We start from the raw sequence: 27,806 nt of genomic DNA, 5'->3' as shown, positions 1-27,806 counted from the left end.
ATCTCCACTCTAATTTCTGTCCTCATCCAAGGCAATGTTAGGGACCACCTGGAGAATCCTTTGAACCTTATATGCTCATGGCAAGATCTTTGATGAGGTCTACTCTAATGACCACAGAATGTGATTTATCTCTAAATGCTTTCATGTGTGGTACTACTTTTTTCAACACCAAAGCAATGTTGGAGATAAGTCTCATTTCACAGATGACAAAAGTGAAGCTCAGAAAATTTAGGTAGCCTTTGAAAGACTCAATTAAACTTAGAAGCTGGAGTTTAAGTCTATGTCTATTTGACTCTCCTGTCATTAGACTATGTAGCCTTAGCATAGCATGAAATTTCTTGAAGGTCTAGCCCCTGCCTATCTTTCTAGTCTCAACTCTCACCATGCAGTCATGCACATCCTTTATTTCTTCCACACTGGAGTCCTTTATTTCAGTAACTTGCACTCATTCTTTTGGGAGTTTTGCACGTAGATTTTTTTCTCCTCGTAGTGTTCCTCTTTTCTTGTCCATCAGGCTAGCTCCTATTCATCTGTTAACACCCAACTCAGAGTTCACTTTCTCTATTTCGCCTTTTCTGATTGTTTCAATCAATTGTTTCTGATTGTCTTCTTCAATCAAACAGCGATTTGAACCTACCTGTCATGACACTTTCCCGTTACATTGAGAAGGAATGCAAAAAAGTTTTTATTCTCCACTGCAGTATAAGGGGTTAAGCAGTTTTATTTTTTCTTCTTTTAAACCCAGCACCAAACATAGAAATTTCTTGATAATTGCACAAAATAAGAATTTGTAAAATATATTTTATCAAAGGATCAGAAAACTTATCTTCTCCCCACAGTTTTTTTAGGGGGCACATAGAAATAGGACTGTTAAAATACTTACATCCAAGGACCAAGAATCCCAAGATGAGTAGTCCAATACCAGCAGGACCAAAATGTACATTATCGGAGCGTGATTGCCTTTCACCATTGTCCCCATTTGCCTGAGAAGTACTTGTTTGGGTAGCGCCATTGTTTCCTGCATCAGGACCAATGACGGAACTAGTGGAAGTATCCTCCCCTGTGCTAGTACCGGCACCACCTCCAGTACTGGTGTCATCACTGTCTGTTGTACTAGATTCACGAACTTCCCAGCCAGAGCCTTGAAGGTCAATAATAATTGTACCAGTACAAGTTCTTTGAAGAGCATCTGTAACAAGGTTCAAAATGGAAGAAATATTTTATACGTTTAGTGTAATAATTGTTGGACAATATAAAATTATTTCTTTTTTGCATCAATACTTATTTCAATGTCTTTATTCCCATCAGCTTAGTAACTCCCCAAATATCCCTTGTCTGACTCAATTTTTAAATCAAACCATTATGAATATTAGTGCTCCTGAAAAACTGTCTCATGTGTTGAGAAGCATAAAAAGTAAATGCCACATTATGAATTGGCCAGTGGTGTGTTATAAACCATAGTGGAGGCATTTCTAGACTATTTTTGGCACACTTCTCCATATAGTAGAGCTACATTTTGTTTGTTGTTTTACTGTCTTTCATCTTTGGTTCTTGTTCATTTTTTTCTTTTTATGGGCTGACAAAATGAACAGATTTTGAGCAGGTTGGTAAGTCACTTCTACAAAAATCTCCTAGTGGTAAAGGAGCATATCCCCAAACTCACAACCAACAATTCAAATAACTCATAGGAGAGAGAATTTGCGCTATTGGAGGTGGGGGGAAATCTTCATATCAATAACAAAGTGAAGCACTTTTGTTTCACAAGCAGGTATTTCAAATTTGTTTTCTTCTTGTCCTTCAAAGTTTCAGTGAGTTATTGTGTTTGCTGACTAAACACAGTGGTAGGGACATTTATTATTTGTTTCAACTTAATTGCTTCACATTTGCTGTTTATTTCGTTTAACCAACCAAGCAACCAACTAGTATTTCAAGAGTAGACTGATTTTGAGTACATTTGATACAAAAGGTGGTCCCTCAAAATACATCCACATGTAGACCAGCAGGTGCCTGGGGCTGAAGTGGAGCTGTAGTACTGACTGCAAAGGGGCACAAGGGAACTGTTCACTGTGGTGAATATGTTCGAGATCTTGTTTGTGGCAGTGTATATATGGATGTATACATCTGTCAAAACTCATCAAGCCATACACTTAAAAAGAGTGTATTAATTATATGTAAATTATATCTTAACAAAGTTGAATAAGAAACACATCTGAATAGATATTTGTGTCCTTATCTTGCAACAAAATTAGCTCATTAAAAGCTATCGAATAATTATATCTTCTGTAACAATGTTAAAAAAATAGTATATGTGAGAAGAGATAAAAAAGATACTCTTAAATGAGAAAAGTTGCTCAGACCAATATTAAAAACACATTGCTGTGGTTATTCACCTTAGATAAATAAAGTCACCATATTCCACATGCTATTTAAATGAATGGAAGCCCCTTGTATTTGTTTTTTGTATGCAATTATTCTAACTATTCTCTCCTAAATTACCTTGACAGGGATTCATTCATCATATCTGCACTATCTACTTTCCATAGGATTTGAATACGTGATAGTCCACAATTAGGAATTGCTCACTGCAGAAAAACCACAATACTGAAAGTTCAAGGTGTGATTTCTTTCTCCTTCAGAGATAAGACTTCCAAAGTCTAGCGTCCACCATATAGGAAAGGTTCTTCACCAACATCTGCTATTAGGCTAGAAATTTGTCATGACTCTGGGGCTCTGACTGGATTTGGTAATAATAATTCTTGCTATAGGGTAGGAATGATGTTGATGGAACATTATTCTTTTCTATAGCCCATGCAATTATTTGTATGTAGTTATGGCTGAAACAATTTTTAAAAATTCCATGATAACCATTTTTTCTGCTATCTTTTTCTCTCAAATTTATTGAGATACCATAATTTACATATAATATTGTGTAAATTTAAGGTGTAGAATGTGTTGGTTTGATATACTTATATATTACAATATGATTACCACTGTAGTATTAGCTAACATCTCCATCATGTCACATAATTACCATTTTTTGTGTGTGTGCTGAGAACATTTAAGATCTACTCTTTTAGTGAGTTTCAAGTATATAGGACAATATTGTGATCTATAATCATAATGCTGTACATTAGATCCACAGAACTTATTCATCTTGTAACTGGAAGTTTGTGTTTTTGACCAACATCTCCCCAATGCCTCCATGCCCCAGCCCCTTTTTTTTTGCTACCTTAAATGTTTTGAGCCATGTAGATTGTTTTTAATATTTTAAGCATTTAATCTTTTAAATACTCTGCAACCCATATCTATGAAGCTAAGTTTACTGCAAAAATTGTTATAGCATATGTTTTTTTTGAAAGAAAATGTGATTTATTTTTCAAATTGTATACATGCTATACTACTCCCGTCTATAAACTCAGATAATCTAAAGCTAAGTATATTTTTCCCAATGGCAAGGGAAGAGAAGTAACAATATTTATGTACCTGCCAAGGCACTTTACATGTGTTATAACATATAATTTTCTCAAGAACTTTTTGAATCATTATTACAGTTAACCTTATTACTATTACTAGTAACACTGTTTATTGGATTATTTCTTTACATTATAAGTAGTTGGATATTATATATATTTTGAAGAGTATAGAATTATATAAAGAAGCAAAACGAAAACAAAGACAAAAAGAGACCCATAGTAGCACCACCCAAGGACAACCCCTATTGATATGTTGTTATATTATCTTTTAGCATTAACTATAATGCCCAAATTTGCTAGTTATTTATGCTACATTGATAGATCATATGGCTCATTCCATTTTATATTTTTACTTTACATTGTAAGAATTCTTCCACGTTTAAATAAATTTTTCATTAAAATAGTTTCTGATGGCTACATGATTTCATATCAAGTGGACCATGGCTTACCTACCCAGTTGCCTATTATTGATATTGCTTTCAATATTTAATTATTATAGATAATGCTATAATTAACATCTCTGTGCATTCAGCCTTTTATATTTAGGACTTTTTCTTAAGATTATTGGAATTGGGTAAAAATATAGGAATGGTTGTGTTTGAAGTTATTGTTGTTATCTCTGTTGTATAAATGTTAGCTGTTGTCAGACTTGGTCCATTGATGTAACCCTAGCACCTGTCACAATGGCTGGCATTTGGTTAGGATTCAATATATAGTTTCTGAATAAATGAATAAAGATATCCCTGGAAGTACATAACAAAGACAAGTTTAAATCCAGTTTCTCTGATATCAAAGCCCATGCCCTCTCAGCTCAGCTATGCTGATTCTATTGTTATCGTTTTTATTGCTATTTTTATCCCTGTCATTGCATGTAATATTTATCCCCCAGAAGGTTGCAGTTTTTGATGACAAAAGGAATGCTCTCTATTTACCATAAGCCTAACAGTTTTGTAAGCAAAAGTTCCAATTTTCCCTTCACGTATCCAATTAAGTTTGATGTTGAATGTAAGAAAAGAAGTAAAGTAGCAATTGCTTAAGATGATTTCAGCACTGAATCAAAACAAGCTTTATCTATGAATGGAATCAGCATTTCTCAAATATAGTTTAAAAACGACATTTCTTTTGACTGATTGTGGAGAAGAGCAGTATAATTTGGTAAAAATTCTGAATTGTTGAATGACTTTAAAGAAATGCTATTTTATTTCTTTTTAATCCATTATGCAAATAGAAATCGTCAACCCCTTTTTAGGACAATTGAAAGAGGGAAAAGAGGGAGAAAGAAAGGGAGAGAAGGAGAAAGGAGGGAGGAAGAGGAATTGGAGTAGCAAATATTGCTTAGTAGATCATCCTCGAGGAACTTTGCTCCTTTAATGGCCAGCCTGTTTAATTTTGTTGGTTTTGAAAAGAAATGTAACCATGCCACCTCCAAATTGTTTATATGAAGTTGTACATCAACTTTCCCAAGATTATGTAAAGTTAAATTAGCTTGGCTTCTAGCCTAACTATTTGAAAATAATTTTACAATACAATTTAAAAATTTCAGTTACCGATATTAATAAGAACTAGCATTTATTGAATGTCAATACTCTTCTAAGTGCTTGACGTGTACTAACTCCTTAAATCCTTCTAAATCCCTTTCATTATTGTCCTATTTTACAGAAGAGAAGACTGAGGGATAAATGGGTTAAATAACTTCTCTAAAATCCTATAGCTAGTCAGTGATGGTATAAGAAGCCAATCCAGTCTCCCTCCAGAGCTCATGGTCTTATCCACTAACTTATACTGCCTCTCATATCATTAATGATTTGATTCTATAATGCCAAGTATGTTAACTTTTGTTGTAAAAAAGAGTTACTTCAAAACACAGTAATTAAAATTTTAATTTCTGAGTGTATATATAACTTCCTCTAGACAGGAAAAAGTTAAATTGATTTCTTACCATCTATAGATAGAATTGTTCCTTGGTATTTTCCATTAAGCTGGTCATATTGTTCCTTGGTAACTTTATTTTTCAAAGTAATTATGCCCGTTTTTGAGTCGATGGCAAGCAAGTCAGTCGGATTAGTTCCCATTACATATCTGTATTTGAAAGAAAACAGTACAAATTAATGTTGGCTATCTAAAAAAAAGAGAGAGAGAGATTTTAATTATGAAATGTGTGTTTTCAATCAGTAGTTATAACCTCTGGATATAGTTATCAGTTATTAGAGACTTGATTTTTCCAGGGCAGTCCCAGCTGTTTGAGGACATTCTGAAATAGACAAAGATTTAAATTGAAGAAAAAAAGAATTACTGAGCAGCCACTTCTGGCGGAATGCCTCTTATGCCCATGTGGATGTCAGAATAATCTTCGAGGCTCGCAGTCTCATTTTCATTTGATTTTGGTAGCATCAGAACTATCCTGGAAGACCCAGATCTTGGGACTTCCTGGGCTGCTCCTAATTCTAAACTATTTTCTTACCAAAGAAGTTATTTCTCCTTCATCAGCTTAGCCTTCATCCCCTCCCTATTTCCACTCCCTCCTCATATACGCAATGACTTTACAGGACTTCTTTTGAATTCCAAACCATGTCTTTGCCTTGTGCCTCTATCTTATTCTATTCTCTTTCTCTCTTCATCTTTGACTTCGATGTTTTCCTTCTCATTTACATATTTGTTAAACAACCACTGGTTAGATAACTGTCTCAGGCACTGTGCTAAACTCAGGGAGATGGAACTTCTGAGAGGAGACAGGGGTAGGGTGGAGGGTTGTTTGCCCTCAGTGAACTCACATCTGTGGGGTATAAGAGAGTTTATCAGCAATGGTGGTACAGTGTGATAAGAGCTATAACAGAAATACTCACATGGTGTGAAGAGAATACAGAGAAAGAACTTTTAAAGCTCATTTGTGAGGTCTTTCCCCCTCTGTTATTCTTGATCGCAAGCACACAAGAAAAATACAGGTGCACAGATACACACAGATTTGTCATGGTCAAGTAGAAATATTTGGATATACAGAGTTTTAAAAAACTAGATAGCATACTTTTTCCTTAATAAAACTAATTTTTTATACCAAAGTTATTATTGACTAATACTAAGTGTTGATTAAAGTGAAGAAAGTAACTGAAATGAACTAACTAAATCTAATTGATTTCAATCTGGCAAATTTGCACTGGGAAAATCAGTCCGTAAAATCTTCTAAGGGGAACAACCATGATATGTGGGAGTCAGCTAATTGGTAAATAAAATATGTAAACACAGGGGTGTCAAACTTTCAAGATACAATATTTTCCACATTTTGTGTCTTTATGTTTTTACATCTTACATTTTGCACACATTTTTATATTTTCTTAAGTTAAACACTCTAAATTAAGCAACAGTTCAGTAGTTAGTACTTTTTATGATTGGATGGTGGTTTCAAAATTAATGAAAAATGTTTTAATTCAGATACTTAAAATTTCTAAAAAGAACATAGATACTTAAGCTCAATATGTGGTGAAAATTAGTTGGAAAATGTCAGTCTTACCTAACAGTTGTTGAAGCTAGACCTGTGTCCAGATCAGTAGCTATAAAGTCTCCCACTTTATAATTTTGTCCCATATTACTAGTTACTACATATGTCTTTGAACCTGGACGGAACACTGAGCCTTCCACTACATTTAACACAGTCACGGAGATCGCAGTTGCTGTGAGTTTATATTGAGACATAATTGAAGGATGAAATTCAGCTTTATTTCTCACACCAATACTAAGTTGCAGGTTCTTCATAGCTTCATAATCTAGGGGCTAGAAAATACACAGTGAAAGAGTTTTACTCTAAGAAGAAAAAGCATTCCAGAAGAAAGAGAAATCCTTTGTTAATCGGCAAAAAATTCTTATGTCTTTTTTTTTTTTTTTTTGCTGAGGAAGATTCACCCTGAGCTCACATCTGTTGCCAATCTTCCCCTTTTTCTTTTTTATGTGAACTGCCACCACAGCATGGCCCCTGACAGATGAGTGGTGTGAGTCTGTGCTGGGGAACCGAACCCGGGCCTCCAAACTTAACTACTAGGCCGCTGGGGCTGGCCTGCTTTGTTTAAGGAAATATAAATACATATAAATACACAATCTATTCTTACTTACTTTATCTTTAATTCAATACAAACAAATGAAAATATAGTGGGAAAAAAATCCAATTGTCTTAGATCCTTTGTTGAAATTGTTAAAAATGTATGACGATTGTCCACCAAACAATTTAAAAACTCAATATACTTGGTCAAATCCATGCATTTTGTAGTACAAAGACAGTTTATGTTAGCTTCTATCATTTCTGGTTTCTTAGAAAGTAGCTCTATTTATTACAAAGTATGGGCCGAATACATCTTAGGTTCAATCATTTGACTGATTTTTATCCATAAAGAACTACTTAGAAATTTTACTTCTGTAAATGTGACTTCTTTCAGTAAGTCAGGTAATAGATTGTAGCATATAAATAATAAAAAGAAATCCTTATTTTCTTCTATATATTCTAGAAAAAATTATATTTTAAAATGAAGTAGTCATTTTCATTATGAAAGATGGTGTCAATATCCACTACTAATAAAATCCACAAAAAACTATGCATTATGATCATAAGCACCAAATATGTTTTTCTAAATTTTCACATGAGAGTAATTTAGATGACCACTGATTCACACATTGAACTCTGCACTTAGCTAAAATTTCCAATCTTTGCTCTAATGTCAGCTTTATTTGCAGTTCCAAGAATGGGTATAAAATCATGTATATATACATTACACACACGCATATATTACATATATGTATTCACAACAAAGGAATTAATGTATGATGTCACATTTGGGATAAAAATCAACATCGTTGTCATTTACAGATAGAGATATTGGGAACAGATAGACTCATTTTCTGAAGCAATGCAGTAATTTGGGGTGAAATAGATTAGGATTCCGTTTTCCCAGCATGGAATCCTAGATAGTATAATGGAAAGAATATGAACTTAATAGCTAGAGAAACCTAGGTTTGAATGTCAGCTGTACACTTACTAGCTATGAGAACTTGAGCAGATTATGTACTCTTTCTGAACCTCAGTGTATTTATCTGCCATATGAGCATATAACCTAATGTGCAGGGATGCTGTGAGGAATAAACTAAAGCATTCACACACTGCCTCAGTAAATGGAAGCTATAGGCATGGTGACACTTTTTGAAGACACTTTATGAAGACACACATTCCTATGGGGACAGACTTGGGAGTCTATTTAGTCTAATAGTCTATAGTCTAATAGACTCTTAGGAGTCTATTTCCCAGGGCTATTCTGAAGAAAGGAAATAGTTAAAAAGGGATTATATTTTACCCCGAAGAAAATATATTGCATGCATCACCCACAATCCACATACAATCTATGCACAGCTATTGAAGATTTAAAAAATAGACTCAACAAGTCTTGTAGCACAGGGTGAAACCTTCGCTATTGGTTCCCTAGGAGTCAGACATTTCTCTTCTCACATCTCAGAGGAAATTCTACTGCAGGTAAATGTGGTGGATTAGGTTAATGTTGGGGGGACATAGGAGAACTCTGTTGACTTGGACCAAATCTCTAGTATATTTATGTTTGTAATAAGCCTTGGCCAGCAGCCACAGTGAGATGGGAATGTGATAATCCTACAATTACAGTAATTTAATTTTAATTTTAGAAAAACACATTGGAGGGGCTGGCCCAGTGATGTAGTGTTAGGTTCGCACATTCCACTTCAGCAGCCTGGGGTTTGCAGGTCCAGATCCTGGATGCAGACCTATGCACCACTCAACAAGCCATGCTGTGGCAGTGACCCATACGCAAAATAGAGGAGGATTGGCACAGATGTTAGCTCAGGGACAATCTTCCTCACCAAAAAAACCCCAAAAACCAAAAAAATACTACATTGGGGGAATAAGCAACTTTTAATTTACATGCTGAACATTCTTAGTAAAAAGTAATTGACATGAAATGTTGACATGGACGCTTCTTATTTAAGGCCATGTTAAATCTGCTTTTAAAAAAATATTCTTTAAACATCTAAAACAAAACCTTAAGGATTAATCATACTTTTTTGTAAGCTTAAAATAAGATTCATGTTTAAAAATGCTTTCAATTTATATGATCTGTGAGGGAGTACTGTATTGATAGAAGAGTTTCAGGTTACAGTTCAATGCCTGTTTTCATGGATATAAGCAGAAAAACTCTTTATAAAAAAGCTCTATCTCATATATCATTTTAAAACAGTACTTCTTACTCTCTTACCCACTCAAGTTTGTGAAATAGTAGCATCATTTTACTTTAAGATTAACATTTGAAAAAGATCAAGCAAACAAAATATTTAGGATAATTATACTGTACCTTAACAACCTTTAAAATTCCTACGTTTGTTTTTTCATCCATTGCTATGTCAAACCAACCTCCCTCATTTCCAGAGATAAAGAAAATGACTGCCATCCAGTTAGCTGAGTACTCCTCATCCAAATCGATTACTCTAATCTGGAGCAAATTTGAATTGAGAGCATTTTCTTCGATACTGATTTTATACTGAAAAAGAAAGTGAAAAGTCTTAACACGAACTGTGTGAGTGAGAGAAGCACTCTACTAGACTTATACTAGAATGTTTGTAGTTAGTCATTATTTAGAAAAGGGATCTGTGTTTACAGTCGCACTTGTCGTTGTTCAAATTTGTTTTTTTTCTATCTATTACGTTAACAAACACGAGAAAAAGTACATGTCTACATTTGGGCTGTATGTGACTAAAGAGAACATGTCTATCTGTAAATAGAGTTGTTAGACCAAATTTTAGAGTGTAACGAGTTTAAAGTGATTAATTTCAAGGACAAATACTTACTGTAGGCTGTTCCATGTATGGGATGTTATCATTGACGTCGAGGATTTTAATGCTGCATTCACACTCTGCTGCCATTCCATCTGCCCCGCCATCTCGGTCTGAGCCTCTTACAGCAAGAGAATACTGGCTGTATTGCTAAAAATTCACATTACAAACAATATCACAGTTGATGTAGACAGTCCTTATTCTGTCTCACACAAAGTTCTTTTAAAACATTGGCTCAACATTTACATAAGTCTATGATGGAGGTGGGGTCACACAGAATGTTGAAAAATCCACAAATCTCACATTCATCAATATGGAAGTTGCCAATTGCGTTCTCAACAATGCTTATCCAGCATCATTTAAAAGAAGCAACATTTTTTAAAGGGCTCATTTTTTATTATATGTCCAGGGCTTGAAAAAATTTATAAAGGGTGAAGTGGACCAAAATGATCAGGAGGAGCGAGATTAAGGTTTACCAAGGATTTATGGTATGAAAATTCCATACTCAAATAATCAGCCCCTGAGTACACAAGAAGAATAAAGGGATAATGAATAGTTTGCGTTTTGGGGTGCGGCAGGTTGTGGCAGTGGAATTATAGATGATGTATCTGTTCTTGATGCTACTCAAGGGGGTGCTTAAATTTTTAGAAGCTGGTAAAAGCTACAGAGCCTTTCCCAGACACATGCATATATACATACTCCTTCAAAATTGTGGATATAATTTTAGGGATTCATAGAGACATCCTGAGGTCTCTCCATGGACCCAAGTTAAGAATATCTGCTCCAGTGGCTTCCCAGTGACCACCGAGTTCCTTTACTTTTTAGAGCTCTTCACCACTAAAACGCTTTTAATAATCCCACTGGCTCTTTAAGCCAGTTTGAGAGAGAAAAGCTAAATAGTCAATTTCTTCTGATAGTAATTTTCAAACAAGTAAAAAAAGGAGATTTAGGTAACCTAGAAACTGATGGCATTTAGATCATTAAAGAGTGTAAAAATAATCTGATTTATCCTACACCTAGGATTCATGAGCAGGGAGAATATCATTTCAAAATAACTATAATAATTAAAATAAAATTTAATTGAGTACTAATTAGAAAATATAACTTCACTTATATCCCTAAAATACATGCAGGTCAGCTATATTCTATCAATATTTTAAAAATAATGAAAAATTTGATATTTTTAAATTAATTTATGGGACCACATGGCGTGATAGAAACCATGTAATGCTGATTCTAATTTGGTAACAGTCACTAATTATTTTCTTATTTATAAATGAAAAGATTGGTTTGGATGTTACTTAATTCCTCTCTATCATTCTGATCCTGTTATTATTTCCCAAAGTAATCAGAGGACTGTCAGTAGGTGCGACATAGGAAGAAAAAAAAAGAGTTCTGTTGTCAAATGTGCTTAGGATATGCTGGGTTAAAGAAAGAGGAACAAGTTTCTTAGCTTGTAAAAATTCTCAGAGCTTCTATCGTGTTCACATGCATTGTGACTTGCCAAGATGGGGGACATAATAGCAATTGTTTCTTAAATGTATTTCATTATGGAACACAATTTTTTAAAAAAATGGAGCATTTGTTTCTACCTTATGTATATTTTTATGTATTCTCAAAATGCAGTGTTCTCAAATTGAGGCAAATCCTAATTAAATTAAATGAAAAATGACAGTATAAAATGTATTTGAGGAATTCCCATTTTTTCATTTTAAAGAGATTTCTTATGTCATTACCATATGTGAAAATGTTATGTAATTAAAATTTTAAAATATTGTTTTTTTTTTCTCTCTTAGGTACTCTTGCTTTCAGAATCAGTTCCTTTGAGACTAACAACCCATTCAAAGAAAAATAAATTACCTCTCTGTCTAGAAAATTGTTCATCGTCCGAATTTCTCCAGTGTTTCTGTTGATAATAAACATTGGTGAATCAGAAGGTTCCTGTCTTATGATCTTGAAGGCGATTTTTGAGTTCAAATTATTTGGTTCATCTGCATCAGTAGCATTGAGTCTCATCACCAGTGTGTCTAGAAATCAAAGAAAATTGATTGCCAATGGACAGTTTGCTTTTTCGTTATAGTATAGTATAATGCTTTTCCAACAAGGTGTTAGGGTTAGTTGGTCCATATAATGTGCACTCTACTATTTTCCCTTTCTACTTCTTCAACATATCAATATCTTAGCTCCTTTCTATACCTTTGCCTTGACAAAAAGATTACATTTTACTTGGAACCTAGACATTACTGATAGTTGGAAAACAGAGAAATGTTTTATTCTGGCTTTCCATTTCTTATTCTAGTATAATTTTTTTTTTTAAGGCTGCTGTGGTGAAACAAATGATATTAAACACAATGATTAAGACCAACTCTTTTCCAACTTTAGCACTTTCCAGCTATATGATCTTGGCCTCAGTTTCCACTTCTATAAATGGGGATGATAATAGTACCATCCTCATTGAATTAGTAGCAAACTAAATAGTGTAATCAGAGAAAATTATATGAAGTTCCTATTGAATAATGGACATTCAATAAATATATATTATTGTTCTGTTTTGCTTGGTTCCTAGTGAAGTGCTAGGTAACTAGTAGATTTAAAGAGATGCTTGCTTAACTACATGCTTTGTCCTATTCCTCATCTTTTCCCTTAATCTTTTAAGCAGTTTTGATGAAGGACACTGGAGAATGTGGAAACCTGCCAGTGTTCATCAACTAGAATTCTTCTCTATACTCGAACTCGTTCAAGCACAGTTGTTCTGTCTATAGAAACAAATTCACCAGAGTATCTCCCATCTCTCTCTCTCTCTCTCTCTCTCTGTCTGTGTGTGTATTCATTTCAGTATGATTTTTTAAATGTTTTCACTAGGCACTTCATTAATTAATTTTGGTATGTTCATTCAGTGAAATCTGATGCAACCGTTAGAAGGAATGAAGACGTCTATATTTCCTAGTGAGGAAATATGTCCAAAATATATTTAAATAAAGATTCACGTTATGGATTAGTATGTAAAATATGGTTCCATTTGTTTCCAAAAACATGTTTATATATCTTTATATAATTGTAGAATATATGTGCCTAAGTCGCTAATGACAGTGTTTGCTCTGAAGAATGGTACTAGAGAAAACAAGGAACGGATTTCTATTCCATTTTTACTTTCCATATTGTGTGAATTTTTACAACAAACACTTTTAGAATGGTATTTTTAAAAGTTTAAAGTATAGTTATACTATTTTAATGAAGAGCAGTAAAATGTAAGGAGTTTTTGAATTTGTAAGAAATTATACCACTTAAAGTTTAAAAGTAACTATGCGAAGTTGATGTTTTGAATTCATATGAGAAATCATCTCTGCTGTTTTTACTATATTTAGGATAATCTTCAATGGTGTGCTAAGCAGTTAATATTCTGTGCCTCCCAAGTGACTGAATATTTGGCGGTTAAAACGTTGCCATTTACAGTAATCCATAAGGAGACCATTGCACCTGTAGGTTGTCAAATCTATTGCAGGCAAATGCTCTCTCTAGTTTATAGGTTTTCTGGTACCACTCAACTAGCACCACTTGAGACAATCAGCTTTAAATATGCATGGTAGGCCAAACAGGATTAGGTTTATAATGCATTTCAAATACATAAAATCAGTGACTTGAGTAAAAAGCAAACAAAACCTATATTTAGTAAATCATATATAAGAAGGGGAAGCAATTCTTATTTTGCATTTATTTGCTGTCAATGAAAGCTCTTAAAGATTATGGCCACAAAACAGATTGACTGAAGTGATTTTTACCAGTGACTTTAAAATAGTTAATATTAAAAAAAAATAAATAAAGCAGTATGAACAGAAGTGGATGAGATTGCCCTTCAGAGCAGTCATGCTGGGAGGCTAAATTCTCCTCCCAGGGCCCCTGCCACCTCTGTGCAAAGCACTTGTGGAATTTCTCCTTAGGAATCTACTCCAGAGCCGGTGTATGAGTTACATAAGAAAATCCTGCTTGTTATATTGGACTTGCTCCTTGTGTGTGAGGGATTAGCGCTGCTCCCACTGTTGAAGGGAAAGTCATTATGGAGACTTCCTCATGCCTTTCTATTCTGTGTGCTTTTCTATACTCATCTCTTACGTTTGTGATGTAGTACCTTGAGATAGTTTAGCCTCTAGTTACCTGGCTGTTAAGAGTGATCTGGAAGCCAATATATTCTTGTTTACTTAATAAAATAAATTACTTACTTGCATTAGAATTTTCTTCTATTTGTCCTACAAAAGTAGACATAGAAAATACTGGAGGGTTGTCATTTATATCCAAAACCCTGACTCTGAGCTCAAGAGGCCTCTCTAAATCTTGGCCCAGTGAATTCAGAGCCCGGCAATAGATCTAGGAGAGAAAAGAGCGATAATTATATGGTGCACCACGTATTTCTTAAGTTCTTACTTTGTTTGGGCACTATGCTGGGTGGGCACTGTGGGTAACTAAAAGAAAAGTAAAACATATTATTTCCTACTAGAATGTAGGCACAAGCAGTACTTATAATTAACAAGGGGAGGCAAACACAAACTCAAAATACTGTTTGATAAAAGGTAGTAAGATAAGTTATATAAAGGAAGAAGAAAAATACTGTGACTTCCTATAAGGATATAATGATTGAGATAGATCTAGAAAGAAAATTTCAACAGGTAGAGCAGGGAATTGGTGGGGTGTTCCAAGCAAAGGGATTCATGTGAGGAAGGAAATGGAGTGATGAAAATGCATTGTTTGAAATTAGGACTAGGGACTATTGGGAGTTTGAGGACGTGGTAAAGGAGTGTCACGTGGGGGCTTCAAGAAATACGGCATTCATAACCTAGGTGGGGCTATGTGGGTGTTTGTACTATTATTATTGTTTATATTTGCAGTGAACATAAGTGTAATGTGTACTATTTCACCTATGTGGTATATTTCATATAAAAATGCATTGTGCTTCGAGAAAAGCCAATAGGCTGGCATGCTGATTTAGAATTTGTGGGGAAATATTGTGGGAGATTAGGCAGGAATATAGATTTGGAATAGAAGACTAAGGAATTAAAGTAGTCTGAGGAATACAGACAAGCAGTATGAGTGAAAGCAGCAAGCATGGATTACTCTTTGAAGGTGTTTTGGGATATGGATTGATGCAGTTTTAATAGAAGAGGTTACAAGATCAAGGAAGGTTTTCTTTATTTTCATTTCTTATTTTAAGTACTAAGAAGGGTTGACCATGATGATAGATGGAAATAGAAGCAGCTAATGAACCGAGCAGGAGAGAGATGAAAAATAAAGTTGATGGAATAAGGTTCTTGAAGAAACAGGTGATTATGAGACAATGGAAATCTCTTGGGAGAAGCTGTGGGAAAAAGCAGAAAATCGATCCTGTTTTTGCATTTAATATAGAACATTTTTGAACTGGAGAAGAGAGAATTTTTTTTTTTTAAAGATTTTATTTATTTATTTATTTATTTTCCCCCAAAGCCCCAGTACATAGTTGTATGTCATAGCTGCGCATCCTTCCAATTGCTGTGTGTGGGACACGGCCTCAGCATGGCCGGAGAAACAGTGTGTCCGTGCGCGCCCGGGATCCGATCCGGGGCCGCCAGCAGCAGAGCGCGCGCACTCAACCGCTAAGCCACGGGGCCAGCCCCAGAAGAGAGAATTAATTGTGGGAGTTTGTGATGGAGAGCCTCAGCCTTTTTAATGAAGTTGGTCACCAGATCAGCTGTTTAAAGTGAAAATGAGGTTGAGAGTTTGAAATTTTGTCACAGCCACTGTAAAGAATGGAGTGAGGTCCAGTTAAGGATGAATTGACGTATTCCTAAGTCACCTTCTGGCCTCAGGTAAGCCTGAGCAATGTGAATTTAGTTTGAAGTATGTTCACTCAGAAAAGGCTACCCTAGAGCTCTAGAATCATCACTTGGCATGAGAGTTAAAAAGAACCAACATTCTCAACTGAATTCAAGAAAAAGAAGAAAAAGTTAGGTGTTTACCCTTCCAAACAAATATGCTAGTTTACCACTGGGACAGACCAGACATTAGCATTTTTGCTAAGGCACTTAAGAGAAACACTGCTCTCTCTCTTAATCTTCTCTTTGTTTCTATTGAGTTATGGGATGCTCATGAATTAAGAGACAACCAAAAATGCCTAATATTGAGACTCCTGAAATCCAATCAAGTATGATCTCAGCTTAGGATATTCCAAAAATAATTTAGGCCTGAACATATGTGTTGACATGGAGCCCACTTACAATGAAAAAAGGTGTGACTTCTCGATCAACTATGGATGTTATATTAATTTCACCAGTTTTTTGATTAATAATGAAGATTCCATAAGGTGGTTGATCAATTCCTACTCCAGAGATGCGGTATGTAACTTGCTGGTTTGCAGCACAATCTGAGTGAATCTGCAGAAAAAGTACAAGTGAAAATATTACAGGGAGCAAATAAAGAGTGCTATGTTTGATATACGACAGCTATCTTTCTCAAGAATTGTTAAATATGAGCCCCTATTATCTTTTGGGAAATGCTGGAAATAATAGAGAATTATTTTCCTAGGTAAGTGGAATAATTACAGCTCTCATATTATCAGTGGTAAGTGACAATATAATGAAACAAATTCAATTTCTATTTCTACCAAATAAGAAAAAAGTAAAATATCCCTCTAATAAATCAAAGTCTAAATCATTCATTCATCCATTCATTCAACATTTACAATTTGATCATATTATTTTCAGGCTCTGTGCTAGCACTGGGGCTAGAGTAGGAACTCCTTACCTTCTTAAAGAGTTTACCAACGTTGTCATTATGTAACTTTGATCTTATGATTCAAAAATTTTTTAAGAAGTAAAGTTTTAGAAGAAAGTTTTAAACGGATTATGTATGTGACAAGAGTTATCCAACTCTGTGTAGAAGTTCTTAATTCTGAAAACGGGGAGGATATATTAGCAGAAAAGTAGGGAGACCACCCCAAATAAATTGTTATAGAAACCAGGACTCTTTCTTTGAAATAAAATATTCAATGACTGTAAGCAAATCTTACTGAGGAGTCTCTGTGTATATCTGTGTGAATATTTGTGTATATTTGTATGTGTGTCTATGTGTATATATATATATATTTGTATATGTGTGAATCTGTGTGTGGGGATGTGTTTCTGAGTGTGTGTGTATATATGTATGTGTATACAAAAGAAGATAAGGGAAAATCAAGGAAAAGAGAGTATGAAAGAAGGTACATTGTGAATGTTCATAAACCAAAAAGTAGGAATTCAATTCTAATAGATTGTAAAGCAGAAAGAGTAACATTGAAATAGTTCTTCTGCATGTGTTGAGTGCTGAATTCATTATTTAAACCACTATACTTTTTTCATCTGGAGTTTGCAGTAACACATGATTGGGTGTATTAATTTCACGAGTGAGGTGAGTCAGTGTTTAACTGTTTACCTGAGTGCCTAAATTTCTTAATGTATCCTTTTAATGGCTTCGATTTTCATCATCTGAATGACAATAATTCTGTTTTGTACCATAAATTCTCAGTGAGATATGTACACAAAATATTTAAAGTTTGAAACTTTAACCCCATCCATTCTGATTTTTGATCTTATGCTTTGGGACTGATACTTACTTTGGCGATTGGGTTCCTCTTTGAGTTGTCTTCACCTTCACGACAGGCCGCAGCGAACTTGATCCATTCACGTTTTTGCCTTCTGATTGAATGCCACTTGATGGTGCCATTTTTAGTATTATAATCTCTTACCTTGAATGGGCAGTATAAAGTAATAATCTCATTGTTATTACTAATAATAGTACTATTACTATGAGTAATAATAAACCATTAACTTCTATTCATAATTCACATTCCACTGGAGATTTTGAAGGAGGAGGGTAATTGTAATGTCAGAAGGGGAGGTTGTTTAATTGAGAAAATTGGCAATTTTGATAATCTGTTATTTTTAGCATAACATTAAATTTACTTATAGAGATGAATTTTCTTTGGAAAATATGTTGTAACTTCCAAACCATTTTCCTTGTTTTTAATTTGAAAAAATAGATTTGCTATGTATTACCTGGATTCGAAATTCACTGTTAACTTCCACCACCACCTATAAAAAATAATAGTAATAGTTAATTTTTAATTGAATGCTTTATAATTCATGTTATTCAATTCCTTTAAAAAAAATCAAACAATAGTCTTGTGAGTCACCAGAATTATTTTTTCACTCCAGGAGCAGGTAGATCTGGTTTCTCTCTCAGGTCTGATGATGATGCTAAGGATTCCTTTCCTTTTGGTTTTTACCTTTCAATTTTTCTCTTCTTCTTTTTATTACTTTTATTTTTATTTATTTATTTATTTATTTTTTGTGAGGAAGATCAGCCCTGAGGTAACATCCATGCCAATCCTCCTCTTTTTTTTTTTGCTGAGGAAGACTGGCCCTGGGCTAACATCTATTGCCAATCCTCCTCCTTTTTTTTCCCCCTTTTTCTCCCTAAAGCCCCAGCAGATACTTGTATGTCATAGTTGCACATCCTGCTAGTTACTGTATGTGGGACGATGCCTCAGCATGGCCTGATAAGCGGTGAGTCGGTGCACGCCCGGGATCCCAACTCAGGCTGCCAGTAGCAGAGCGCACGCACTTAACCACTAAGTCATGAGACCAGCCCCGATTACTTTTATTTTTTAACCTCTTTTTTATTCTTAGCCTTTGCAGATGCATGTAATCACATGAGCTAGGACATTTGAAGCTAGAACCCAGGGAGATTGAAGGTTGGGAACTTAGGCTCTCTTAGTAAATCTTGTGACCGAAGAGCTGGAGATACTCTGATGCTATTCAGTGATATTCATCAATAACTCATGATGCTAAAACAATTGACTCTAGTTTCTGAATCAGACTAACCACAGAAGGGAATAGAAAAAAAATATTTTGGAGTGAAGAAAGGAAATGAAGTGGAAAACATCCAGAAAGCTTCAAAATACTTGCTCCTTGACATTCCAATTCTAGAAGGAAGATTTTTCTAGGATTCTTGAAAATGTTGATAATTTTCTTCACTTGCCTTGAGATGTGAGAGTAAAAAGTTCTAAAACAAAAAGCAAATACTTTCCTTTATGTAAAAATGAAATCATAGTTGATGTTTTATTGTTAGCGCTAAACGAAATAGATACTATAAATGCATGCTTCCATAGCAAGCAGAAGAAAGTGCAGGAGTATAGGGACAAATTGCTGGGTAAGCAACTTTCATTAGTCTTTTCTCCTGAATTAAACAATTTCTCTGGCAAATGAGTGAGCTAGTCAAACAGAGCTCTGCCTGGTTTCAGCTCTGGCCTGATCTTTACACATGATTTATAGGGAAAAACTCAGGATAATTTATATTACTTTTCTCTAAAATCCAAATGCGTTTCTAAAAACACAGACGTATATTAAGTTTAATATATCAATATACTTAAGACATTATAAAGTATCTATCTAAAAAATTAGGTGTGGCTCTGAAGGCTAGTTTGCGTTTATTAAGTTTTAAATTACACTTACAATCAATTAAAGATGACATAAATCCTTAGTTTTTATTTATTCCTAAATAAGAAATTTTCAACTTATAATTGAATTTTTCAGAATTGCAAAGTATAAAAACTGTTATCACAGACTTTTTCTATATCACTGATAAAAGACAATTCTAGTTTGCACTTTAAAAAATACTAATAATAGTAATCTCAAAATACAGCAAATTACTTTTTATAGTTAGTTTCAATTTCACTATTAAATAAAAATAAAATTTTAGTCTCCAAGTACATATTTTTTAAAAATTGCCATAATTGATAATTCAAGAAAATATGTATTTATTTATAACTCATATTTATGGTTAATATGAGTAATATAAACTTTTTTATTATAGGCATTATATACTCATGGTATATATTTAATGTTAACCATTATCATTATCACCATTACAATTCACTGAATGATAACCAAGTACTAGACAATGTGCTTAGAGAAATCTATGCATTCAATCTTCACAAGTACACGTGATCAATACTATAATTATCTCCATTTTACAGATGAGGAAATTGAGGTTTATATATTAATTTATGGCTAAATACAATCTAACACAATTCATCCTAAATATGTGCTAGAGGTGTGAGTTTTACAATAAAGTATAAGATAGTCTATCCCAAGTAAATTACTAAGAAAAATATACTGAAAAGAATTGATATTACAACTTTGAGAATTCAAAAACATTCTGATTTTAATCTAATCTCATATTATCCTTATGGTTAGAAATGTTTATATACAATAATAACAACAGCAATAATAGTAATACTAAGGGAAAAAAGAAAAGTAAATGGTTCACATGGTTTGGACAAGTAATGGAAATGTTATTGTAGAGTCCCTCTTGGGCACAGAGTTGAAATGGTGTTAATGCAAATGTGTACTCCTTGCTACTTGTGAACTCATGAGTACTTTTTTCTCTCATTTGTTTGTGGGTGTGAGTGGGAGTGTGTTTGTCTGTTTGGAAGCCATTTCTTCATAGCTACAGAATTGTGCATGCATCTATTGTTTGTCTTGCACTTTCCTTACCACACTGCAGTGTCGGCGGCTGCTGTTTGTTTTGAACTATGCTGGATGACTAAGAAACCTTCCAACTTCATGAAGCTGGCTCGTTCTTTTTCCCATGAGAGGCAACGTAGGCAGAAGACCAAATAGCTTTCACCATAGTGTCAGGCTCTCAATTGGGTTAGTAATTAAAAAACTGCCAAGTCTGCTTAAATTTATGTTGTGTTGTCATAACCTTATTGTCTTTTGCTCAGAGTCTAGAATAAAATCTAAAACAGTCACTCTTGGACTTTTAAGGCCAAAATAATGAGATAAAAATAACACTTGATAGAGTCAGAAAACTTTCAATGTACTTCCTCAATTCTCTCAGGTTTTTCTCATTTGTAAAATGACAGTTGCAGACTAAATTATATAGTTACCTTTCCACTTCTAACATCAAATCTCTGTGTGCAGTAGGAAAATATTGATTTTTTTTGATCGTGGGAAAGGCATGATAAAATTGTGGGTTTAAAAGGTTACTCGGACAACAATAGATAGGAGTAGTGAGAAGAGGCAGCGATTACAGGCCACTGAGCAGTCGAGTCTTCTGCATCGAATTGAGCACATCTCAGCTCTGTTGCTCACTGGATATGGGCATTGGGGTAAGCCAGAGATGAGGAGGCGCTGAACCAGAGCGGTGACAGTGGGAACAGACCAGGAAAGATCAAGGGAGAGAGACTATGCGGTTGAAATTGACAAGGCTTCAGAACAAACGGGATGTGGGAGTCAAGAGAGGGAAGAATCTCAGGTGATGGCAGTTTTCAACTGGGAGATTGGGAGCAAGGCAGTAGCAGAATTTAGCAGGTTAGAACACATCGAGTTTGAGATGCCAGGGAAACGCCCAGGTAAAGATAATCAGCAATTTGAACTATGTGTCAGCATGATGAATAATAGTTCAGGCCTGATATATAGATTTGAGGGACATCTGCTCAGGTAGGGTAGTTGAAATCATGGGAGAATTTGAAATCCCTAAGTAGAAAATACAGCAAAGAAATGGCCTGTGGTTGAGAATGAAACTAGGGGAATTCTTACATTTACATAACTGGGAACAATGACAATAAACAAGAAAGAAAAAAAGAGATAGAAAAGAAGTGCCCAGAGAAACAGGAGGAAAATATAATGCAATGTCATGGATGCCAAAGGGAGAGAGAATTGAAAGGTGGGGTGTGAACAGATGTCAGATGTTATAAAAATATTGAGCAGAGTGAATCCTGCGGAGATTCTGAGGTTTTCTGTGACCTTCAGGAAAATGCTTTCAGTTGGGTGGAACAGGCCCTTCCTGACTGAAAGGGATAGAGTAATAAGATGAAGAGGAAGAGTACATCCAGATGGTCGCTTTTTCAAGAAATTTGGTGATAAAAGGAAACAGAAAGATGTGATAGTAGAATTAGATGTAGTGTCCAAGGAAATATTTTGGGAGAGGGAAATGTGGATTTTTGAAGGTGGAGAAAGAGGAAAGCAGGAGATTTTGATTTGAAAGAGAAGAGGTTCAGAAAGAAAGTACTTGATGGAGGTGTTGTGATGGAGAGAGCAGGAGGGAATAAGCAGAAAGAAAGGACTTTGAAGGCAGAAGGGAAGGGAGAGAGGAAGGATGGAGATTAAAATCAATCGATTATCACAGGGAGGTTGAAGGACATTGTCCTTCATTATCTAGACCTTGCTCTAGAGTAAGGGTAAGGTTATTTTCTGGCAATTAAGGGAGTAGTTTGGATTCTGAAATAAGTTGGGAATATATGTTGTGGAGGCTGTGATGGAGATTCACTTAGAGATAATACAGGGGTTGTCAAGCTGACTGAGTACATCTCAGCTCTGTTGCTCACCACATATGGGCATTGGGGTAAGCCACATAGCCATTCTGTGCCTCCAATTCCTCATCTGTATTTGAGACTAAAGCCCTTTCTAATCTAAAAATTCTAAGAAAGCAGTGAATAATTTACTTGAAGTATATCCTCAATGAGTCCTCCCTTCATCTCTATTTTAGGAACTGATCCTCATATTAAAAAAGGAAAAAAAAAAAGCCACAGGACACAAAATTTCATGCTAATTTCAATGATTCTCTAACTATACTTGTTAGTTTTTTTATTTTTAGCTTTTTTTCTCTTGATATTGAGGTTTATATTTCTTTGCATATAATAAAAATTGTTTTAAAAGTGGTAATTTTTATAAGGAAAAACTCTTGCATTTAATAATTGTGAGGTGATCTTCCACAGTCACTTGGCAGTTTTTGTTAGGCATCAAATTCTAATGTATTTAACTGTTATATGCAACACAAAGACGAACTTGAGACAAAGCTAAAATATAATAGTTTGCTTTTTTTAAGAAACTTCCTCTTTTGTCTTTCCTTTATATTACTTGGACAAAAGCTATCAGTCTGGAGTTGACAGCACCTTGATAGGGTGATTTCTCTTATTTGTTCATTAGTTTGTTTGTTCATTTGACAAATACATATCTAATGTGTATTATGTGGATCCAACACTGGATGAAGACTTTTAAAGGGCTTAAGCCCCAAAAGTATTATGGTAAGCCTTAGATAAAATGTAAAGTAAATGTAATGCTACACCATAAAAATAAATGTTAGGGAAATTCAACATTATTATTTCCATGTTTAATACCTTGATTATTTTTTGGAGTGTGTGGGGAAGAAGAAATATAAACTATCCAAAAATTCTCCTCGGATGCCTCTACTTTGTTTGATTAGATGTCTATTGAGCAATCTTGCATTTGTGTAAGGCACTATGAAGGATTCAAAAGTGAATCAGACACAGAACCTGCCCGCATATAACTTATAGTTAAGTAGTTTTATGAGCAACAGGCAGCCATTAATTTGTGGAGATACGGTTTTTCATTAGACAAGTGTATAAGGCTGCACTCTATTCTTATAGACCAGTCGAGAGCCTGGATCAGCAGCCAATGGCATTTAAAAAAGTTTGACCTGCCTAAGTCCATTAAAGGAATTTGCATGCCAAGCAGAACCAGCAAGGGTGGTAGACCCAGCATTCCGTAAGGGTATTCCCTGATCCCTCATTGAAGGGAGCATCATAAATCTAACTGCATTGCCGAGCATGCTTCCAGCTTTTGTGTTAGGCAACGCCTGTCAGGACACAGGGATACTCAGCACCAAAGTCCTTGAAGAATGTATAGTGGAGAAAGAGTTATCTGAAATTAAATGCTCCAGGTATAGACAAGTGTCATTTTTCTTGATTCCTGAGCCTTGCTAAATAAGGGAATCTTGTCTCTTAGGGGCCAAGCCTTCAGATTTATCCAGACAGCATTTCCCAGTGCTTTAGGTTTTTCTATAACCTAAATCAGGCATGGCAAATTGTTTTTCCTCTGTGGCAACTCAAACCAATTAAATAATGATAAATTTGAACTCCCTATTTTCACAAAGGTGAAAGAAGATGCTGATTCTAAATCTGCAGTGAAATAATAAAGCTTTTAAGAATACCATATAAATGGAAATGATTTTGCTTAAATACAATTTATAAATTCTACTGAACAGGTAAACAGAAATACTCTTCCATTTTCTATAAAATATTTTACTGAGATGCTAATATTTGTCATATATGTCACTATAATATGTGCACAAGAAGGCATAAAACATCCTCTCTTTTGCTTGTCTTCTGTTTGGTCTGTACTAGTTTGCTAGTCCTTCCTTGCTTTAGGAATCAGTGAACACAATTATGAGAATTAAGATGTCCGGTTCAAATAAGTGAGTGCACTATGAAATAAAGTATATTTTATTTTCTATGTATTTTAGCCAGAGTGCTGAGAAATACTCTGAAAAACTCCTGCCTATAGCCTAAATAATTTCAGCTAAGTTCAAATCGTGGAGTTAGTTTATCAGGTGGTCAGAGGGGTTTTTTTGGAAAGGAAATATTAATCGTGGAAAAAAGAAAAGCTAGGCTGGTATGATGAACTAAAGAAATTGGATCATTCTTGGTAATAGATAAGGATAGGTTTATTTGTTCTTTGAGTGTAAGCTGCAGAAGTTGGCCTTAATAGAAAAAGATACATTGAGATTTGTATTTATTTGAGTTGACTAATAGATCTGGCAAAGTTGCAAGTAATTTTTAGAAATCAATAGAACTATAAAAATTCTACTGGTCGTATTTTGCTTTCCTACCATGACTAGGGCATACCTTATACCATTGTCACAACCATCTACAGAGATTTCTTATATTTGGTGCATAGGTAACATTGTTCTCTGGCCTAGAATACACTCTAACCCCTCCCCATCCCATATACCAATTTCATGGAAACAAACAAAAAAAAAAAGAAAAAAGAAAAAGAAATGCAGAATCAATAATATTTATTTGTCTTGCAATGTTATAAGAGGTGTAAACTATTGTCTATCCAGGACACTTGTCTAAATAATGGAATAGTCATGTGGCAATCTTGGTTGCTGTCAGAGCAGATTCTTCAGCCTTATTCTCCCTGATTTAACTCACTAATTTGAACAAGGTCTAAAACCTTCAGGTGTATTCAGCAGACCACGTAACATACTTGTAAATAGATGGCTGCCCATCTTGCAAATGGATTTGCATTAATAAAGACACTACCTGTTTAAATGTCTTAAAAGTCTTCAAGATTGTCCAAATATATTCCCTAATGTAGATTTTCACTTTGAGCAGAGAAGAATATAAAGACTTTACACAGATTTTTTTTCTTTTTTTTTAAAGCAAACATTCATAGTAAGGCTAGCAGAAAGGTAAGTGGGAGAGTTTGCTCTAGTGGTGGTTAATTTTCAGAATAAAAAAAAGTATTTTAAAGCAAAAATAGATCAGATGACTCCAAAGGATATTTATTCAAATCATCTGGTAAAATCAGTAGTAAAAATAAATTATTATTTTCCAAACCTCAGAAAGTAAAATGCTTTACAACAAAAGTTACAATAATGTGAAAATGAAACATTTTAATTTATAATAAAATAAGTTCTTTGAGAAATAATTTTCATAAGGCGTATGAGAAACTTGCCATTGATTCCAGAGTAAAATATGGCAACAAACAATCCACAAACAAAAAATATATCCAGACTTGGAAAATAAAGTACAAATGCCCAGAAACCTTTATACAAAAAGAGACGTTTCAATGAGGATGCATGATTTTGAAAAAATGATATATTTTACTGAAGAATGATTAATTAGAAAGTGGCTGTTTAAAGGAATTTTATGGGATGTAATTAATTGGAAATAATAATAGAATAAAGAAATAAAGTATTTTATAGATTCAGTGAAAGTACATAAGCATCTGAATAAACTTTAATCAATTGTAACTATAATAGGCCTTAATGGATCAAATTTATATGAAATTAAAAATAAAAGTATTTGATTATTTCGTAATACACAAATGCTCCTATGTTCAAATGATGTGCTGTATAATGCTCATGAATCCCTGCCACATCCCCAGTTATGATATCAACTGATCCTAAAGATCCATTAAAAAGTCCATGGAACAGGGCTAATGTTTGAAGGACAGCCTGGAACTAAAGCTACCAGCTTATTGATGCTTATTTATAACTAAACCTACTGGTTATGACCTCTCTCAATTAATAAACTGAATTCAAACTAACCAGCATACCTTGAATCAAAGAAGATCTAACTTGTTATTACAGAAACTCAACAATCCAGTTCAAAAATTAAGCATGTAGAAACAAATATAAACCACAGCACTACATCCTGCCAAATTGGAGAGCGATTAACAGGCACTTGCCTCCAAAGATTACATTAACCTTGCTGTGCGAGAGACTACGATTTAAAAATTTTCAACACAAGTGAAATTGATGCAACACAGTGGTGTTGCACTTAGTATTATCTCTAAAAAGACAAAACTAATGACGTACAAGGGGGACAATGAGAAAGCATTTCATTACATTTGTCTCACCATCAAATGTACAACTTGATATTTGTATCACCATCGTTACTGATTTTCCGGTAGTAAGAGCCAGTATCTTAATAATTATACTTACTCCTTAGTCATAGCCATTCCTTCACCTACTATATCATTTATAAATCTCCCATACCACCATTTTATTTGAAATAAAAAAATGTTGTTTTAATTAAAATCAGAGTTTAGCAATGTGGGACTTTCGATATTAGTGATATGGCTCTCAACTACATATGGAACCGATGAGATTGTTTGGATAGTGAGGCCAGTCACAAACTGCTATGATTTTAATTTATACGGATACTATTTTTATGTTTTAAAAATTACAGCAAATCTACCAGCAAAGATAACAAAAGAATGGAAAATTGGTTAGGTTAAAAATCAGGACACACCTGTGATATTATTAGTTTAAAAGCCCATCTGCAAAAAAGAATTTGAAAATCAAAGTGCCGTTAAGCAGTGATACGACTTTTCTTAATTCAATATTTTCCTGGCATGACTTAGCAATGACTTCCATGTCAGAGATGTGATACGATGAGTTAACACTGACGCATTAATATGATCTCGAGTCTTCAATTAAAGAGAGAAACACTATTTAAAAATCTAGTTCATAAAATCACCTCATCATTAACATAAACTTTTAATGGGTTTAGGCTAGAAATAACACTAAATAACATTTTCTAAAAAGTTCTCACTTGTTTACAATGTGAATGATTATGAAGGGTTTTTAACAGACTCCACTTACCAAGAAAACGAACAGCACTGCCGCTGTTCTGAAGAAGTGCCAGTCCATCGCTGCCGAGTTCTCTTACATCCAAGACCAAGGGAGTTTTGTTTGTTCTTCTCTGTTCTTTTTCTTTCCCCCACTCAGCTGGTGTCTGATTAAAATAATTTCTCAGTAGATGTTCTTACATGCAGGCTTTGAGGTGTTTCTGCCTTCTCTGGGAGAAGGACTGAAGGTACGTATAACCAGTCTAGATCCCCACCCTAAAAACTTGGGCTGGTCTCACTAAAATGCTTGACAAGATCATCATTGCTCCCAGGT

General features: G+C 34.4%; 1 protein-coding gene and 1 long non-coding RNA gene across 2 annotated transcripts in view; one reads left to right on the top strand and one right to left on the bottom strand.

Moving 5' to 3' along the window:
* Positions 1 to 27,558, bottom strand: part of DSG1 (desmoglein 1) — a 35,136-nt gene extending 7,578 nt beyond the window's left edge. Inside the window, exons 1-11 of the mRNA XM_058556939.1 lie at positions 27,507 to 27,558; positions 18,362 to 18,397; positions 17,920 to 18,051; positions 16,547 to 16,702; positions 14,522 to 14,666; positions 12,165 to 12,331; positions 10,320 to 10,454; positions 9,827 to 10,012; positions 6,979 to 7,238; positions 5,413 to 5,552; positions 884 to 1,189 (exon numbers count right to left, since the gene is read on the bottom strand). Of these exons, the coding sequence (XP_058412922.1) occupies positions 884 to 1,189; positions 5,413 to 5,552; positions 6,979 to 7,238; positions 9,827 to 10,012; positions 10,320 to 10,454; positions 12,165 to 12,331; positions 14,522 to 14,666; positions 16,547 to 16,702; positions 17,920 to 18,051; positions 18,362 to 18,397; positions 27,507 to 27,554 (1,711 nt within the window). The 5' untranslated portion in view covers positions 27,555 to 27,558. The remainder of the gene's footprint in view (positions 1 to 883; positions 1,190 to 5,412; positions 5,553 to 6,978; positions 7,239 to 9,826; positions 10,013 to 10,319; positions 10,455 to 12,164; positions 12,332 to 14,521; positions 14,667 to 16,546; positions 16,703 to 17,919; positions 18,052 to 18,361; positions 18,398 to 27,506) is intronic.
* On the top strand, positions 2,511 to 14,526 carry LOC131415350 (uncharacterized). Its single transcript, XR_009222432.1, has 2 exons — positions 2,511 to 2,614; positions 12,101 to 14,526. It is a non-coding gene; the product is annotated as an uncharacterized LOC131415350 (long non-coding RNA).
* Positions 27,559 to 27,806: the final 248 nt, after the last annotated feature.

This window comes from Diceros bicornis, chromosome 16, assembly GCF_020826845.1.
Source record: "Diceros bicornis minor isolate mBicDic1 chromosome 16, mDicBic1.mat.cur, whole genome shotgun sequence".
Taxonomy (NCBI): Eukaryota; Metazoa; Chordata; class Mammalia; order Perissodactyla; family Rhinocerotidae; genus Diceros; species Diceros bicornis.
Note: the sequence above shows the minus strand (reverse complement) of the source record. Positions and strands in the feature narration are given on the sequence as shown.